At 35.7% G+C, this 16,498-nt stretch overlaps 1 protein-coding gene across 1 annotated transcript; it reads right to left on the bottom strand.

Moving 5' to 3' along the window:
• Positions 1-9,130: 9,130 nt before the first annotated feature.
• On the bottom strand, positions 9,131-13,254 carry LOC131954930 (uncharacterized). The gene is made up of 5 exons (XM_059318780.1): positions 13,191-13,254; positions 10,997-11,076; positions 9,409-9,496; positions 9,178-9,248; positions 9,131-9,139 (listed from the first exon to the last, which is right to left on the bottom strand). The coding sequence occupies exons 1-5, from the start codon at positions 13,252-13,254 to the stop codon at positions 9,131-9,133; spliced, it is 312 nt and encodes a 103-aa protein (XP_059174763.1).
• Between the last annotated feature and the right edge of the window lie 3,244 nt (positions 13,255-16,498).

Below are 16,498 nucleotides of genomic sequence, written 5' to 3'. Positions count from 1 at the left end.
AAAAAAAAAAAAAACAATGTCTAAAAGAAATACGTATTTTTAAAAAAAAAAACACGAACTTATGCATTTTCCGGGATCTGCCCATGAGAAATCGGTTTGGCAAGATGTCACTGTCTGCCCTGTCTTGTTGTGCCCATCCTCACATTCCAATTCACAGGTCCCTCCTACGCGGTAGTTACAATTGACCCACAACCCATTCTCAACTTCTGGGTAATCGCATGCATTTACTGTAGATAATAAAACAAAAAAAGCTGGTTTATTCACTTCAGTGTATTCAAACTAAGCTTAAAAATCAATAAAAACATCTTAAAACATATACTTGAAAAAAAAATGAAATATAAAAAAAAAGACTGATCAAAAAATAAGTGTATTACTCTCTCATTAAATTAAATATAAATATTTAACGCATTAATGAAACCCTCTTTAAATATTTAAATACTTTTTTCTATCCCCCGCGGCAACGCACCGGGACGGGCACGCTAGTAATTAATAAATGTCAGTGTAAAAAATTTACCTGTGGCTACACAGATGAATTGGAAAAGCCTAGAGCAATCATTTGTCTGGAGTTTTCCAAGAGAGTTCATGCTTCCACAGTCACCCTCAAAGCTGACGTTTATATTCTTTTCGGCCAGAAAGCCTAAGGGGACAGTTCCTTTCTTTCTGTCCCAGACTAATTTATCGCCTATCTTTCGCGCTCCGATCCAGAAATATTCTTGAATAAAATACAAAAGTAAAGGGTTAACGTTTATACTTGTAGTAAAATAAATGTAATTAAGAAGTAGGCCTACACTATAAAACAAAACAAGTAACTTATAAATATTACATCAAAATCATACGATTTATCGACTCTTTAGGGTTGTATATAAGCAGAGTTTCTTCCAGGCATCTCTTCGGGGGGGCAAAGCCCCCCCGAAAAAATTTAACCGCCCCCCGAACGAAATGAAATTTATATAATTTATATAGAAAATATATACTTTTAACAGTGTCCGCCCCCCCCCCCCCCCCGAAGAAAGTCTACCGCCCCCCCCCCCCCGAAAATTTCAAGTGCCCCCCCCCCCCCCCGGAGAAAAAAGTCTGGAAGAAACACTGTATATAAGTCATTCCTTGTCGTTTTGTTGATTCCCCTAATCTTTAAAAATAATAGGGGATCATCAGTTGTAAATCATTGAAAGATCTTAAAACGTACTAAAGACTGCTGCCGGATCACGTTGTGTGGGTCAACTTAAAGCCTTTAACCCTTACCGAACTACAAGAACTGCACGCATAATTTCAAATATCTGTGCACATTTTGTAGTAAAATGACACGTAGATTTTAAAAATACTAACGGTTTTCCGCTATCTTAAATAGTTTTTGAGGTACAGCATGGAACATATGTGTCCCTATGGGTGTCAAGGGAAAATTATTGAAAATAGGTTGCGTTGTGAGTTATGTCAATATGTTTGTTCTGAAAGTAATTAAACGTTTGTTCATTGTTCTGGTACTTGGAAATTGAAAATATCAGTAATGAGAACACAATTATGTCCTTTATGAGTGAATAGTAATCTATGAATGAAGCTTTTGGAAGCAGTTACGTGATGTTATGTAATATACGCGAATATGGCAGACATCACACATATTGTCAGTTATGTTCTCAATCTTTTCCCTTGCCGATTGTGCATAACTCCTGAGTTTTTCTTCCTTTGATTTATCAACTTCAGGTGGGGTTGAAGTGAAATTCTCGCCTCTAAATCCAGGTCTTGAGGTAATATTTCTTTGATGTGAGATCTCGCTATCATTTTCTATATTCAAGCTTGGTTTTGCATTGTAGCCAGAGTTGAATTTGTGTCAATTGTAGGTATAAATGTCTTTTTGACTTCAAATCTTTATCTTGGCATCACATTATCGATGTATGAAACATGGAGATCAGGTTCAGTGGACCAGTAGTCTTCAAAGTTTAGAAGTGCATGGTATCTCATCACAAGTTTCATTCTCAATAATGTACAGATGTCTTGCGAATGTGTTGAAAAAATAATCACTTACTGTGGCATGTACAGTTTACTGTGATCAATAATCAGAGTTACCAAGCACTCGCAATAACAAGGATTTAATTTTCTAAAAACATTGGAATCTTCATTGCAATCAACATCTATTGTCAATTTTCCATAACCATAGTCAATAACTTTTATTTGAAACTGTGTTTTCGGAAGCCGCTAGTTGAAAATAATATCTTGCTCCAGTCTCCTTTTTTAATTATCACGCAAGTACGTTTGGTTGTTCATGTATTGGGCTAGTTCTATTGATGATAATGATATGTCAGCTTCAGGTCTAGGAAATTACCACCTCTTCAACCCCCCCCCCCTCTGATACTTAAGAACCTTGATCTTAACCCCAAACTCCCAGCTTATAGCTAACCCTAACCTTAATTCCTAAATACAACTCTAAACCTAAATATAACCCTAAAACTATCCCTAACCCAAACCTAACCCTAGTCTTAACTTATCCATAACTGGACGAGGGGTAATTGCTTGGAGGTGGTAATCTCGGGTGCGGGGGGGATGTCCTGTGGGTAATTGTCACTATTAACGCTCCCTCTGATGGGATTACTCCCGCTCTATTTAAGTAAGTATACATATTTTTAATCATTTTATTTCTTATTTCGACTTAGTGCAAATTTCTATACAAGGAAATGTCACTCTCATGTTTTCGATTTGCACCTCCCCTTAAGCTTTCAATTTATTTTTCCAACCCATTTTGGCGCCCCCTAAGATCGGCGCCCGGGGAAATATGTCCCCCCCCCCACCCCCTCCCCTCGCTACGCCTCTGTAATAAACATAAGGCAGTCGTAAATTTGCATGTATTAATATCAAACCTTTACGAGCGATATATGGCATCATGTTCTGAACTTCAATTTGTTCGTCTAGTTTAGCAAGCGCCATACTTTCGTTCGTACAATATTCCTGAATATAAATTATATTTACTATCATACAAATATATATATATATATATATATATATATATATATATATATATATATATATATATATATGGGTGTGTGGTGAGTGGTGTGTGTGGTGAGTGGTGAGTGATGTGTGGTGTGAGGTGGGGTGGGGTGGTGTGGGGAATGTGGGGTGTGTGTGGTGTGTGTGTGGTGTGTGTGTTTATGTGTATGTGTTTGTGGTATGTGTTTGTGATGTCTGGTGTTTAGAATAACGTATAAGCCTAAGATATCCATGCCGTCTTTAGCTCTTTGAAAAGACCCCCATCTCCCCAGGTATGTTTACAAATAATTATCGTTTCATTTAGATCAGGGGTCTCCAAACTTTTTAACCCGAGGGCCGCATTAAATATAAAAAATCAGTTCGGGGGCCAGAGTTTTTTCCAGGCATCTCTTCGGGGAGGTACAGCCCCCCCCCCCTGCCCCCGAAGAATGGCTACCTCCCCTTCTCCCCCCCTCCCTCACGAAATATAATTTATATAGACATGTATACAAATTTCAAGTGTCGTCGTCCACCCCTCCCAGGAGAAAAAATTCTGAAAGAAACACTCTCAGAAGGCCTTTAGGCGGGTGTATAGATCAGAAACTAGATTTCCCTCTCTCTTGTAGTTTTAGGTTCAGGAATTTTAAATGGCGTGTAGTGTTATGTTTGCAGCAGAGGCCAATTTCTATACTTTTCATCAGACATTAATGACAGCGGCCTGCTTTATTTTCCATAATGTCACCTATTTCCTTTCTTAAATTAAATACCCTACTCAGAACTTTCTCACAAGTTAGTCATCTTATTGGTAAATCTTGCTATACTGTGTATCTTTCAACATGTCTCTGAACTATATATGGTTGAGCCCATGTGACTATGTGACCTTATTAAATTCACCATCTTCAACACAGGATTCGCTACACTGCGTATGTCCACATATTAAGCACACAAAGCTTGCTGGTGAATAAATAATACAGTGCAGGAACATTTATCGTAGAATGTTTTTCTCATTACACATCTGCTCCGCTTGTCCAATCAAGCCTTTCTTTATGCCACTTTCCTCCATCAACAGTCCAGTCCAAGTTACAATCAGCAAATGTTTTTTTTTAACTCATTGAATATATCCTCTCCTGTAACAGTGGCATAAACGCCAGCTCTTGTGGTATGTTCATGTTTTCATCCACACCTCTAATAAACACAAGCAGTTGAGAGGTGGAACCGCTGTCCAGCAACTCATCCATTACAATTGAAAACTTGCGAAACTTGCTTACATTTTTAGGTATTTAAGTCACAGTGTTTATACCAATGTCTGCTACGTGGTAGGTAACGGTAGTTGCACCCTAAGCTACACTTTCAAATTGTTATGAATTTTCTGGGCAAAGCTCCTCAGCCACCTCCAACAGAAAAAAGTTTCCGTGGACAAAAAGATCTCCGCGGGCCGGATGAGAAGACCGCGGGGGGCATCCGGCCCGCGGGCCGTAGTTTGGAGACCCCTGATTTAGATCAACGAAATATTACAAATAGATGTAAAATCTTATTCTCGTGATTTTTTTTTAAATGTAGAATTTCTTACGATTTCTAAAAAAAAAATGAATTTATAAAGTAATAATAATATTCCGCACTATTATACACATATTGTTTGCCATTCACTTCGTGCGCAATACTTTTTTTTCCTACGAGATTTTATTCTGTTTTTTAAAGTTTAAGTATTTGATTAAAAATCTTGCCTGTACCCAGCGTTGTCATCCCCGGTAGAGTTATATAAGAATATTCGAGAAAGTTTAGGGGAGATCACTCCGGGTTTATTTTTACTTCATTCTATTCGATTTTAACATATTATTAAAATTATATTTCTATAGGCAGATTGCACTAAATGTGCCATCTCCCTTACTGTTATATGAGATTATATTAGAGACTTTAGGGAAGATCACTCCCGCTTCTTTTTGTATGTGATTCCATAGGCTCAAAGCTTTGGAATATACGTATAACTAAAAACAAAAATTCCTTACATTTGGAAAGATAAGAAAATATCGTAGGATGTTTTGACTTCTATTTTCCCCAGGGTGTGACTGCGCTGTTTTTTTTTTTTTTTTTTTTTTTTTTTTAAATTTAGATTTTCGTCTTAATTATTTTTTAATAAGATGTATAAAAGATTGCTCAGTACCCTTTGCTCCATTCATATACAGTACACGTTAAGATAATTATATTGAAATAGTGGAAAAAAACAAACCTTAGCCGACATCCAGTTCAATTTGGAAAAATAAAGGTAAAATCTCAACCTCCCTTTCCGGACTACCTCATGCTCTTTGGCTGTTAAAATAATACATTTCACATAATTTTCAGTTTTGTATCCCATGAGAAAAAGCCTAATTTATATATATATATATATATATATATATATATATATATATATATATATATATATATATATATATATATATATATATGAAAGAATGTGTGTGCTACCTGCAAAGTGCGATATATCAGCATTCTATTGTATTGTATAGAATAAATTCTTATACATTGATGCGAGGGGTTACAGGCCCGGGAGAAAATTTCTATCCAGTCACGTGTGGTTTTTACTTTCTCGTATATACGAAGTATAGAGAAAGTCTTGTAATCATGCAAAAAAAAAATCGAGATTTTTACAAATCTCGACGTTTTACACCTCACTGATACGGAAAAAGCAATCTTGTCCGTATGTCTATGTGTCTGTGTGTGTGTGTCTGTGTGTAAACACGATTACTTGAGTACCGTTACAGCTAGGTTGATGAAATTTCATATATAAGTATTTTATCAAAATCGTAGATCCGTAGCAACTTTTGAACGATTTCCGATAAGCGGAAGTGGTAATTTTTCTACTTTGAATTTTTCAAAAGCCTGTAACTTGAGTACTATTTCAGATAGATAAATAAAATTTCACATGTAAGTAAAAGATCTAATTTTCTACCTTCTTTCAAATTTTGAGTAATTTCCGTTGACCGGAAGTACTAATTTACGCTATTTTTGATTTCTCAAAAAAACGCACGTAAATTTATAAAGTACTAATAATATCCCACACTATTATGCACATTTTATTAGGCGTTCACTTAGTGTGCAATTCTTTTTTTTACGAGATTCCATTCTATTATAAAAAGTTTAAGTAATTAAAAATGGATTACAAATATTGTCTATGTCCTGAGTTGCCATCCCTCGTAGTTTTATATTAGAACGAGCCGACCCGCAGCGTATCATACGCCGCTATTTAGTTGTTTTATTTTCTACTTTTCAGTTATTCATAATTTGTGAATTCGACAGTACCAATGCTGCAACTGAAAATATTTGCTTTAAAACACTAACCCCCCCCCCCCTTTCCCCTAACCCCGACCCTACACCCCCCCCCCCCCCGTGAAAGCAGCCTCCTCTTAATTATTTCTTAGTTACCTCCTGTAAGTTTAAAATCGAACTAAATTATCAGCCCCTAATAGAAACCCGGCACTACGGCTCTAAGATTTGTAAACATTTAGCTTTGTAAACATTTAGAGTGAACACCGCTCACCAGACAATGTGGGGGTGGGATGGGGGTGGTAGTGATAGTGATAGAGAGAAAGAGAGGGGACTGCAAGGAGGCGCTTGCAGCTTGTTTTCTAACGGCTCCCAGAAGAGAATTATATATATAGATATCCGAGAAAGTTTAGGGGAGATCACTCCCGGTTTATTTTTTTCGGAAACTGCTTCCATTTCCATCTCTCTTTGTAGTCCAAAAACAAACGTAAATAGATAATATATACATTGGTGCGTAAAATTGAGAGTTCGTCCGGGATCACTGAATGAGTGGCTGTGCCACTGTCGATTCCCTAACTCGATCTCATATCAGAACAATTATAAGATTGATTTTTAATTTAAGAATAATTAGTAAAAGCGAAAAATAAAAAAAAGATTATTCTAGGTATTTGTAACCATAATCCCCAAAACTGCAAATCGTACAAATGAATAACTGCATTTGTTATTTCCTGTTTAAAAACATGGATTCAAAATTAAAATATTGAATTTAATAGAAATGAAAAGCTGGTTCCAAATGGTTCCAAATTCGTGTTGCCAGAAAGCATATTTTTCAACCAAAATTGAACATTTTATAACATTTGTGTAATAAGTACAAAATTTCTTCCGATTTAATTAAGGCTGGAAATAGTCAAAGAAATAATTACTACTAATATAATAGTAATTTATCAAACACTTTTAAATTTAATTTGGATGAGTAGAGTCGGTGTGTTGTGGTGATTGGGAATGTTATATTATTTAATATAAATACAATGCTACGCTATACACTATAGATCACTAATGCGTATTTCATTAGGGAAAACAGTTCCGACTTTTATTGTTTTACTCTTCCTAGCCATTCCGGTTGACTTTAATGAGAGATTGAGGGCAGTTTTTGAAAATATTTGAATTCATAAAATAATTTTAAACGGCTTTTTAGTGGCTTATATTTGATACAAACATATAAAAATGAGAGTAATCGATGGTTCCCAAATGGCTTTAGTTTTTACAAATGTAACTATAATGTTATCGCTTGCCATATTTTTAAAAGATTTTTTTTAAATTTATTATGATTATATAGACTTTTCATGCGTATTACATTATATATAATTATGATTTTTCGACTTTTGTATTTATTTATTTTTTGTTCCTTTAACAATTAATTAAGGAAATGTTGCGAATAAATGAAGTTTTTAAAAAAGAAATTATTTTAACAAATAAACGGAACAATTTCAAGATTGGCAGAAAACCAAAACATTACCAACGCAAGATACGTTTCCAGTCCATTGACCATTTCGGCAAATGTATCCTACTACAGTTTTGATTTCGAAATGTTGGAAACATTCTACATGGCAAGCAGCGGCGTCTGTGTATGAACATACAGACCAGAATCCGTTTTTGATTTCCGGTTGAAAAGGACATCCTAGGACTGTAATGTTAAAGTGCAAAGTAAGAAAAATTGCCAAAAAAAGTAAGCAGAAGCCATTATGATGTTACATATTAGATATGTTATTCTTAAGTTTTTAATTAAGGTAATTAATTAGAATGTTAAAAGAAGTGTATATAAATGTATTTTACACTCTTAATATATTCCATAAGCTTAGTGAATATATTTCAACTTATTAAAAAGAAAAGGACACCGTTTAGGCCCAATTTACTGGCTTATTTGTGTCAGAGGCTTAGCAACCCTTCCCGGTGCCCGGGGACAAACTTTCGATTTGGAGCCCCCCCCCCCTCTCTAACTTTTGATTTGCACCTGCCTCAAACTTTTGCTTTGCACTCCCCCTCCCCCCTTAAACTATCGATTTGCAGCCCCCCCCCCCCCCTCAAACTTTCAATTTGTTTTTCCAACCCATTTTGGCGCCCCCTAGAATCCAAATAGATAAAGTAAATTTTATAAGTTTAGGCCGAGAAAATTGTATTGTATAGATCTAGATTTCATAGCGTACGAAGATCTAGATATAAATCAAAGTTGAATGAAATCGTTCCTTTCTTTATATTCAAAAATCGGAAGATGACGTCATAGGTTTAGTGTAGGCCTACTTTCCTTACTGTAAACAATTGGCATTGTTTTATGAGTTCTTTTTCACAACTATAAACACGTTTCTGGTTGCATAATTAAAATTGTTTTTCTACATTCAAATACGACTTTTTTTATTTTTCTTCTTTGAATAAATTTTGTTTATACATTTAAAACATCTACCATATTATTTTTAACAAAAGTCCGTATCAAGTTCTCCATATATCGCTGAAGATACTGATCTAATACCCTGTGAAAATATTTTGCCTTCGGGCAAGTGTCCGTTCGGGCATTTTCCGCATTCGGTCAAGTGTCCATTCGGGAAATCGGCCTTCGGGCAAACGGCATTCTGGCAAGTGTCTATCGGGAATTTGTCGTAGACCCATTAGGATGTAGCATAATGAATGTATAGTAATACATTTAGACAAGTATTTGTTGATGCAGGACAAGACTTACATTCAGTTAACTGTTGATTTTTATTTTTAATAAAATAAAGGTACTAAATCAGTTATTTATTTTAGTATTAATAAATGTAATTTTTTTTTACCACGTTTACTGCACATAAACTTCAAAGGGACCGAGCAATCGTAGTCATCTAATGAATGTGTATGTGTACTCAAGCGAAGGCAGTTTTCATCATTTCCGCTGCCCAGCCAACCAGCGGGGAAAAATGACGGATCTACAGCTCCTCGGTTCCCGTCCCAGTAATAATGACCCTCATACTCAAGATCGTTTCCACCGACCCAGAAGATACCTTTGGGGAATAAAATTGAAAGAATCAAAACAACACGAGCCGGAATTCGAAAAATATTACACGAGTTCTTAAAGATAGAGTAAGTAATATCTTAAGAGTGGGAGGAACGTTGGTAGTAAGAGTTTGGTATGCCTACAAACTGAAAAAAAAATACACTAACCCGTTTCAGCTTGAATATTGAGAACCGTATCCATCAAAGACTTGTCGCGAAACATCGCAAGAATACTGTCCGTTTCATTACAGATGTTCTTACATAGTTGAAATTGATAGAAAATACATGAGAAATAAAATACTTAAAAAAACCTTTTTAAAAACCACGTTTTTCTTGTGGACTAAAAAGTAGAAAATAAATTTTTCTTTTGTGCTTCCTCGAGCTGTGCAGGTTCTTGTGATGACTGACAAAAAAAAACGTGAGTACGTTCACCATCAAATTTCCCGACCCATCTGCCCGACCCACGTTTTTGTCAGTCATCACAAGAACCTGCACAGCTCGAGGAAGCACAAAAGAAAAATTTATTTTCTACTTTTTAGTCCACAAGAAAAACGTGGTTTTTTAAAAAGTTTTTTTTAAGTATTTTATTTTCTCCTTTTTAGTCCGTTGCTACACATGAAAAACGTGGTTTTTAAAAAAGATTTTTATATAGTTTATTTTCTACTTTATCTAATGACTTGATTAAGTATGACTTGACTAAGTGTTTATAAATACACGGACTAAAAAAATCTTGAGCGACCAGGATTGGAACCTGGGTTGTCGCGGCCACAACGCGAAGTACTAACCACTATACGATCACGGCCAGCGCGCTCACATCGATTGGGGCCGAAGTAACTGTGTCAATAAGCCTCCAGTCTTGTCGGTATCTTTAGAAATCATGTCCTCAATTTTATGGTCCTTGGGGCGTAATTAAATTAAGCTAATTACGGTCGCTAATTGCTAGTTTTTATGATTGCATCTGAAGTTGTTAGGCGAAAGTAGCCTGTATGCCAAATTTCAGATCTCAAGAGCAATCAGAAGTGGGCTAATTTTCGATGTCAATTTTAACAACAAACAAATCCATCCACAAACGCGAAGCTGAGTTAAGAAAAACGTGTTAATAAAATGAAACCATGTCGGTTTTGTGTATATATATATATGTATATATTTATATATATATATATATATATATATATATATATATATATATATATATATATATATATATATATATATATATGTATATATATATATATATATATATATATATATATATATATATATATATATATATATATATATATATATATATACACGTATACCTATACCTACATCTGCACCTACACCTACTCACACGTGCGAATACACACGCACATACATATACGCATACCCTTATCCATACCCTTAACCATATCCATACACATACACATACACACATAGATACACACAGACGCTCTTACACATACTCGTACACGCACACGTACACGTACACGTACAAGTACACGTACACGTACACGTACACGTACACGTACACGTACACGTACACGTACACGTACACGTACACGTACACGTACACGTACACGTACACGTACACGTACACGTACACGTACACGTACACATGTACATGCACATGTACTTGCACATGCACATACACATATATAGGTATATGCACAGGTGTTAGTGTAAATTTAAAGGTGAATTCTGGTTTATATCCTTCATTATGCGCACGATATTTCCATACTAAGCAATCAAAAATAAATTTTAGTACGTTTCTCACCTTTGCTGATTCCCAGTCTTTCAATTCATGATGTAACGTATAAGATACACCCGCATGAGTTACAACTGAGAACACTTGCACTGGTAATGATCAATGTACTATTGATTAATATTAAAATTAGTACGCCACATTTTACGAGATACACACAGACATAATAATGTTTCTAACGCAATTAATTAAACTCTAGTTACAATAAATTATATACTAATTAAAAACTAATATGAAACGTAACTTTTAAAATAGTGATTATATATATATATATATATATATATATATATATATATATATATATATATATATATATATATATATATGGCGCGGCCGAGCGCTTGAGTGCTAGACTGCTAACCCAAAAGTCTCGAATTAGAACCCGGGTTCAAATCAGCCCAGAGTCCACCCAGCTCTGATGAGTACCTATTTCACGTTAGGGAAAATGAAGTCGGCTGGACATAGCACTAACCACTTTATCCCTTCATATGCCGAGGTCAATAAACATATCAACTCTATTTTATATTTTCCCAATCTGATCGCTAGTTCCAAAGAGTAAGTAATATTGTGTTCGTCCAAGGTGAATTTTTTTTTAATTGTACCAACTTTGGAACAGAACAAAACTAAACACAAAAGAAAACGCAAAGACGAACGCAAACACAACGCAAACAAAAAAAAACAATGCAAACACAAACAAAACGCAAAAAAAAACGAACACAATAATACAAAAACAACACGATACGATTTAGTAAAGGACTACAATAACACTCTTAACCATAGTCTATCGCACTGTTTAAAACGAACTTATGCACCATAGAATAGCCCAGGGCGACAAATTGAACCCTGCCGGGGCACCGGCTGAAGCCCCTGATTCAAATTTTGCAGACTCCAGCATTGGGGCAATAGACTACGGGGGCCGGTGCCTGTTGGCCGCAAAGTCCACGAAAAGAGGGTCAAAAATGGCCTCGACAGACCGGCGCTTTATATGAGATATATTTCAAAAAAAGCTTTTGCCGAACGACCCCCATTGATATTTTATGAGATGGTATAAGATCGCTTAGGGGTGTCAGAAAAAAACTCGCCATATCCGGGAAAAATCTAGACATGCGTCGAAACTGACCAGTCGTATTTCCCTATATAAACTTTGTATTTTATGTAAAAAACAGAGGGTCATTTCAACAAAGATTTTAGGACACTTACCGTCTGTACATCAGGCTAATTGTTTGCGTGCACCTAGGTAAATAGCTAGGCCGGATAGAAAAACTGTTGGTTAGACTGAAAGCCCTCGATGAGGGCTACAAATTTGACGAACGATTCCCCCTATTATTTTGTCAGGTCGTCGACCGACTCTGGAGGATAACAAAATAGCATTATTCCTGTCGGAAAAACCCCTTAGTGGCGTTTGATTTGTCGAGATGCCGTATTTTCTTATGTAAACAATTGTTTGTGAAAAAGTAAACAAAGACTGAGTCATATGGTACAGAGGAGGTAACTTTTTAAAGTATCAATTTTAAAATAGTTTTTATACTTTTTTAAAGAACAAACAAAAATCACTAAGTATAGCATTCGTTTAAAAAAATATTTCGTTATAAATTATGTTATGTACTGCAAAAAAAATTGTAAAAATAGTTGCCAAACTTAATTTAGTAAGATATTTGATTTATACTATTAAGGAAGCCTTTGCAATTTTAATAAACTTGCGAGAAATAAGTTTGCAAATATTCCATCATGGTTTCCATGACTTGAATTAGTCAAACTGTTAAAAAGTAGGCCCTTAGCACTCCACATAACAGCCAATCACCAATTAATTAATCATTCAAATTCTCATAAGTTTTTTGAAAACCTAAGCGAAGCTAGGGAGTATGCCTAGTAGCCAATCTCTCTATTTTTTTTTCTCTCTCTCTCTCTCTCTCTCTCTCTCTCCTCCCTCTCTCTCTCTCTCTCTCTCTCTCTCTCTCTCTATAATATATATATATATATATATATATATATATATATATATATATATATATATATATGGGTAGACAAGTATATGGACATGGATAGACGGACCGACGGACAGATACAAAAGTATTTGCATTTATACAAGTGAATGTGTATATAACAATAATATGTTATATATAATGTTATAGCTGATGCAAATAACACAGTTTTGTACACTAGGGTTTTTCTAAAAGCATAAGTATTGGAATAAATTTGACATTACCAATAATTGCGTTAAGTGTTAGAAAAAACACCAAGCGTATTGTACTGTCTTTGCTATATCCCATGTGTTACAATCTGAAAATTTAAAAAAAACTGAGGATACATTGGTAAAACATAAATGATCAGAAAGACCCGGTCTTAACTATACATTCTAATGCATTTATTATATTCAGGCTATAAATATAACAATATGTAACGGCATGGCCTAAGCAGAGTTTCTTCCAGGCATATCTTCGGGGGGGGGGGGGGGGGGGGGGGGTGGTGGTCGAAAAAATGTTACCGCCCCCCCCCCCCGAAGAAAGTCTACCGCCCCCCCCCCCCCCCCAAGAAAATTTCAAGTGCCCCCCCCCCCCCCCCGGAGAAAAAAGTCTGGAAGAAACACTGGGCCTAAGTGATAGGCTGCTAACGCGAAACTCTCAATTTCAAATCCGGGTCCCAGCAAGTAAAACGTCACTGAGACCAGAGTTTCTTTCAGGCATCTCTTCCCCCCCCCCCCCCCCCCCCCCGAAAATTTCAAGTGCTCCCCGGAGAAAAAAGTCTGGAAGAAACACTGCATGAGAACCCCACAGCAAAAATGGGTAATAAAACATGTTGGAGAAAGTTCATGCAGCTGGGTACACCCTCATATGCTGTGGTCAAGACATATATGAATGAAAGAACTCTACTTCATCTACCCAATAGGTCTAAAAAGGAATTTTTTTTTTTACTTATAGCTTGAACAATACATTTATTTGTTATTCGTTTTAGGTACCAACATGTTATCATTTTCGATAGGATAGTGTTGACAGATCTTCCTACTCGAGAATATAAATTAATAATTATGTTTAGTCAATCTTTAAATGGAAACGTCGTTTACTAATGTAAATAGTTTCAAAATTGTTTTTAACTATATTTAAAAATAATCAAGTGTAAAGATAATAAAATAAATACGATAATTAAAAGCTGTTTGCTTTTTGACGGACTTTAATATTGGTCGATTAAAAGTTTTACTATTTTCAGTAACTAAACGCAATTTTTTAAATGCATAAAAAAACTTTTGAATAACAAGATTGTTTATAATATTGGAGAAAATAAAACTTTTTCTTTAAAGAATAATAGTGCATTACTCTAAAAAAAGCTAGGGTAGCTATATTATGTATTGAATTCCTTTACTAGAATTTAAGAAGCAAACCACGCTTTAAAGCTTAGTTATTTAAATAAATAGTAGTGAATTATTATGTTTAAAGATTATAAATCGTCATTAAACGTAGCTATGCTAATGGAAATACTACTGGAAGGTTTATACGAGAGGAAACAAATCTCGGAAGGGCGTCTTCCAGGATTTTGGCTCCCAGAGTTCCCAAGAGAATATGTTAGCACTTGGTTTTTTTTTTTTAAACTACTTAAGTACTCTTAAAAATTTCTTAAAGTTACATTGCGATCGGGTGAGAGGACAGATATACTTTTTTTTTATATTTAAATTGATGAGACATGGCTGTTAAGGGCGCGACTCCTAAATTAATTGCTATGATGTATTTTTATTCAGGTGTTAAAGAAGAAGTTATGGTGGTAGTGGAGGCGGGTACAGTGTGTGGTTTGGTTAAAATGGTTCCGTCTGAGCCAAAATGGCCATTCGATTGATTTGACTAGAGGCAATATAATCTGGAGTCATTTTGTTGGAAGCTAATAAGTCGTGAATATCTCTTGTCGTGAGCAGACTTGTCGTGAACCCATACGTCGTTAGCCCATTTGTCGGCAACCCATATTTCGGGAGCCCATATGTCCAGACCCCTTTTGTCGGGAGCCCATATGTTGTGAGCTCGTCTGTCGGGAGCCTTTAAGTCGGGAGTCAATTATGACGAGAGCGATATTAACGGGAGCCAATGTGTCGGGGGCGATTTGTTGGGGTCGTTTTGACTGGACCGTTTTGTCACTGGCCGTTTGGACACACGTCCAGTTTTACAGTTTGAAGGGACGCATTGTCACACGGTAAAATTTACGACTGCAGACACAAAAGCCTCGTATTTGAATCCCTGTTTCTCGTCCTTGTGAATGTACCTGAGTCCACCCAGTTATAATGGGTACCTATCTCATTTTCGGCTGGCATAGTGCTGACTACATTATTTCCTTGTATGCCGATGTAATTAAAACTGTTGAACTCTACTTCGTCTGCCCTATATTGATCCGGGACACGCACGAACAGTATAAAGTGATGGTAAATTATGAAAATCCAGGGTTACGACATCGGGTGGTACCCGACGCCCTGACATCACTGCCTGCAGTCTACATTTAAAACTTTCCTTTTTCAAACTGTTTATGTCGGGAATGAGGTAGAAGACATGGATGAAAAACGTGTTTATTTTTTTTTTAAGATTTTATCATCAAAGCAGCCGTAAAGAAATAATAATTTAAAATTGTGTTTATTACCAAGAATAATCAAATTCATCCAAAGCTACTTAATTAATTAAAGTCCGTCAAATATCAAACAGTCAGCTTCTTATAACAATTTACAATAATTACATCGCACCAGAGTTTTAAAATATTATATAGATCTACACCGTTTCGTGACTATTGTAGGGCTGAGTCCTTTAAGAAAAGAGTTTCGACTCTACATTATTCTACAGTCTATAGATCTATATATAATTTAACTCCATAATTGTTTTTAGTAGTTCCCAGGGACTGAACTATCATACACTAAACAACTTTATGTTTACGGAAATAACCCAACTGAAATAACGCTTGCAATACCGAATTTGTCTTTACCTTTGTTTTAATAACATGGGTTTTTGTTTATTTTCTTTTTTAGACAAAGGTGACTCTATTTGAACTCTTTTAAATATGTAGTATGCCCTTAATGTGCACTGGTGCTAAACGGTACCGCGAAATTGTTTATTGGGCAAATTGTACCCAAAAGGAAAACATTAATTTAAAAAAAAATATCAAGTTGGAAATAGCCTATTTTTACTTAGAAATAATCGTTGTTTTTTTTTTGTTTTAAATTAGACAAAAAAATCATGGTTTTAATTTGTAATTATGACGAGAGCAATATTGACGGGAGCCAATGTGTCGGGGGCGATTTGTTGGGGTTGTTTTGACTGGACCGTTTTGTCACGGGCCGTTTGACGGTGTGTCCAGTTTTACAGTTTGAAGGGACGCATTGTCACACGGTAGAATTTACAACACAGTAATACAAGCACAGGGGTCGTCCATAAATGACGTCACACTCGTAGGGGGAGTGGGGTCCATAAATTTTGTGACGGTGTGTGATGAGTGGGAGGGGGGGGGGTTAGATGGTGGGATGTAACACTTTTGCATTATAAAAAAGCAATG

This window comes from Physella acuta, unplaced genomic scaffold (assembly GCF_028476545.2).
Source record: "Physella acuta isolate Inbredline_101_S28 unplaced genomic scaffold, ASM2847654v3 ptg001041l, whole genome shotgun sequence".
NCBI lineage: Eukaryota > Metazoa > Mollusca > Gastropoda > Physidae > Physella > Physella acuta.
The sequence above is the reverse complement of the archived record's forward strand: the minus strand, read 5'-3'. Positions and strand labels throughout refer to the sequence as shown.

Excerpts from the sequence above, each read along its gene's own strand:
- LOC131954930 (XM_059318780.1), bottom strand. The coding sequence starts at position 13,254 with ATGGGATATAGCAAAGACAGTACAATACGCTTGGTGTTTTTTCTAACA. Across the intron at positions 9,497-10,996 it reads AAGACTGGGAATCAGCAAAG|AACATCTGTAATGAAACGGA; the intron begins GTGAGAAACGTA and ends CAACTATGTAAG. Across the intron at positions 9,249-9,408 it reads CAATATTCAAGCTGAAACGG|GTATCTTCTGGGTCGGTGGA; the intron begins GTTAGTGTATTT and ends TATTCCCCAAAG.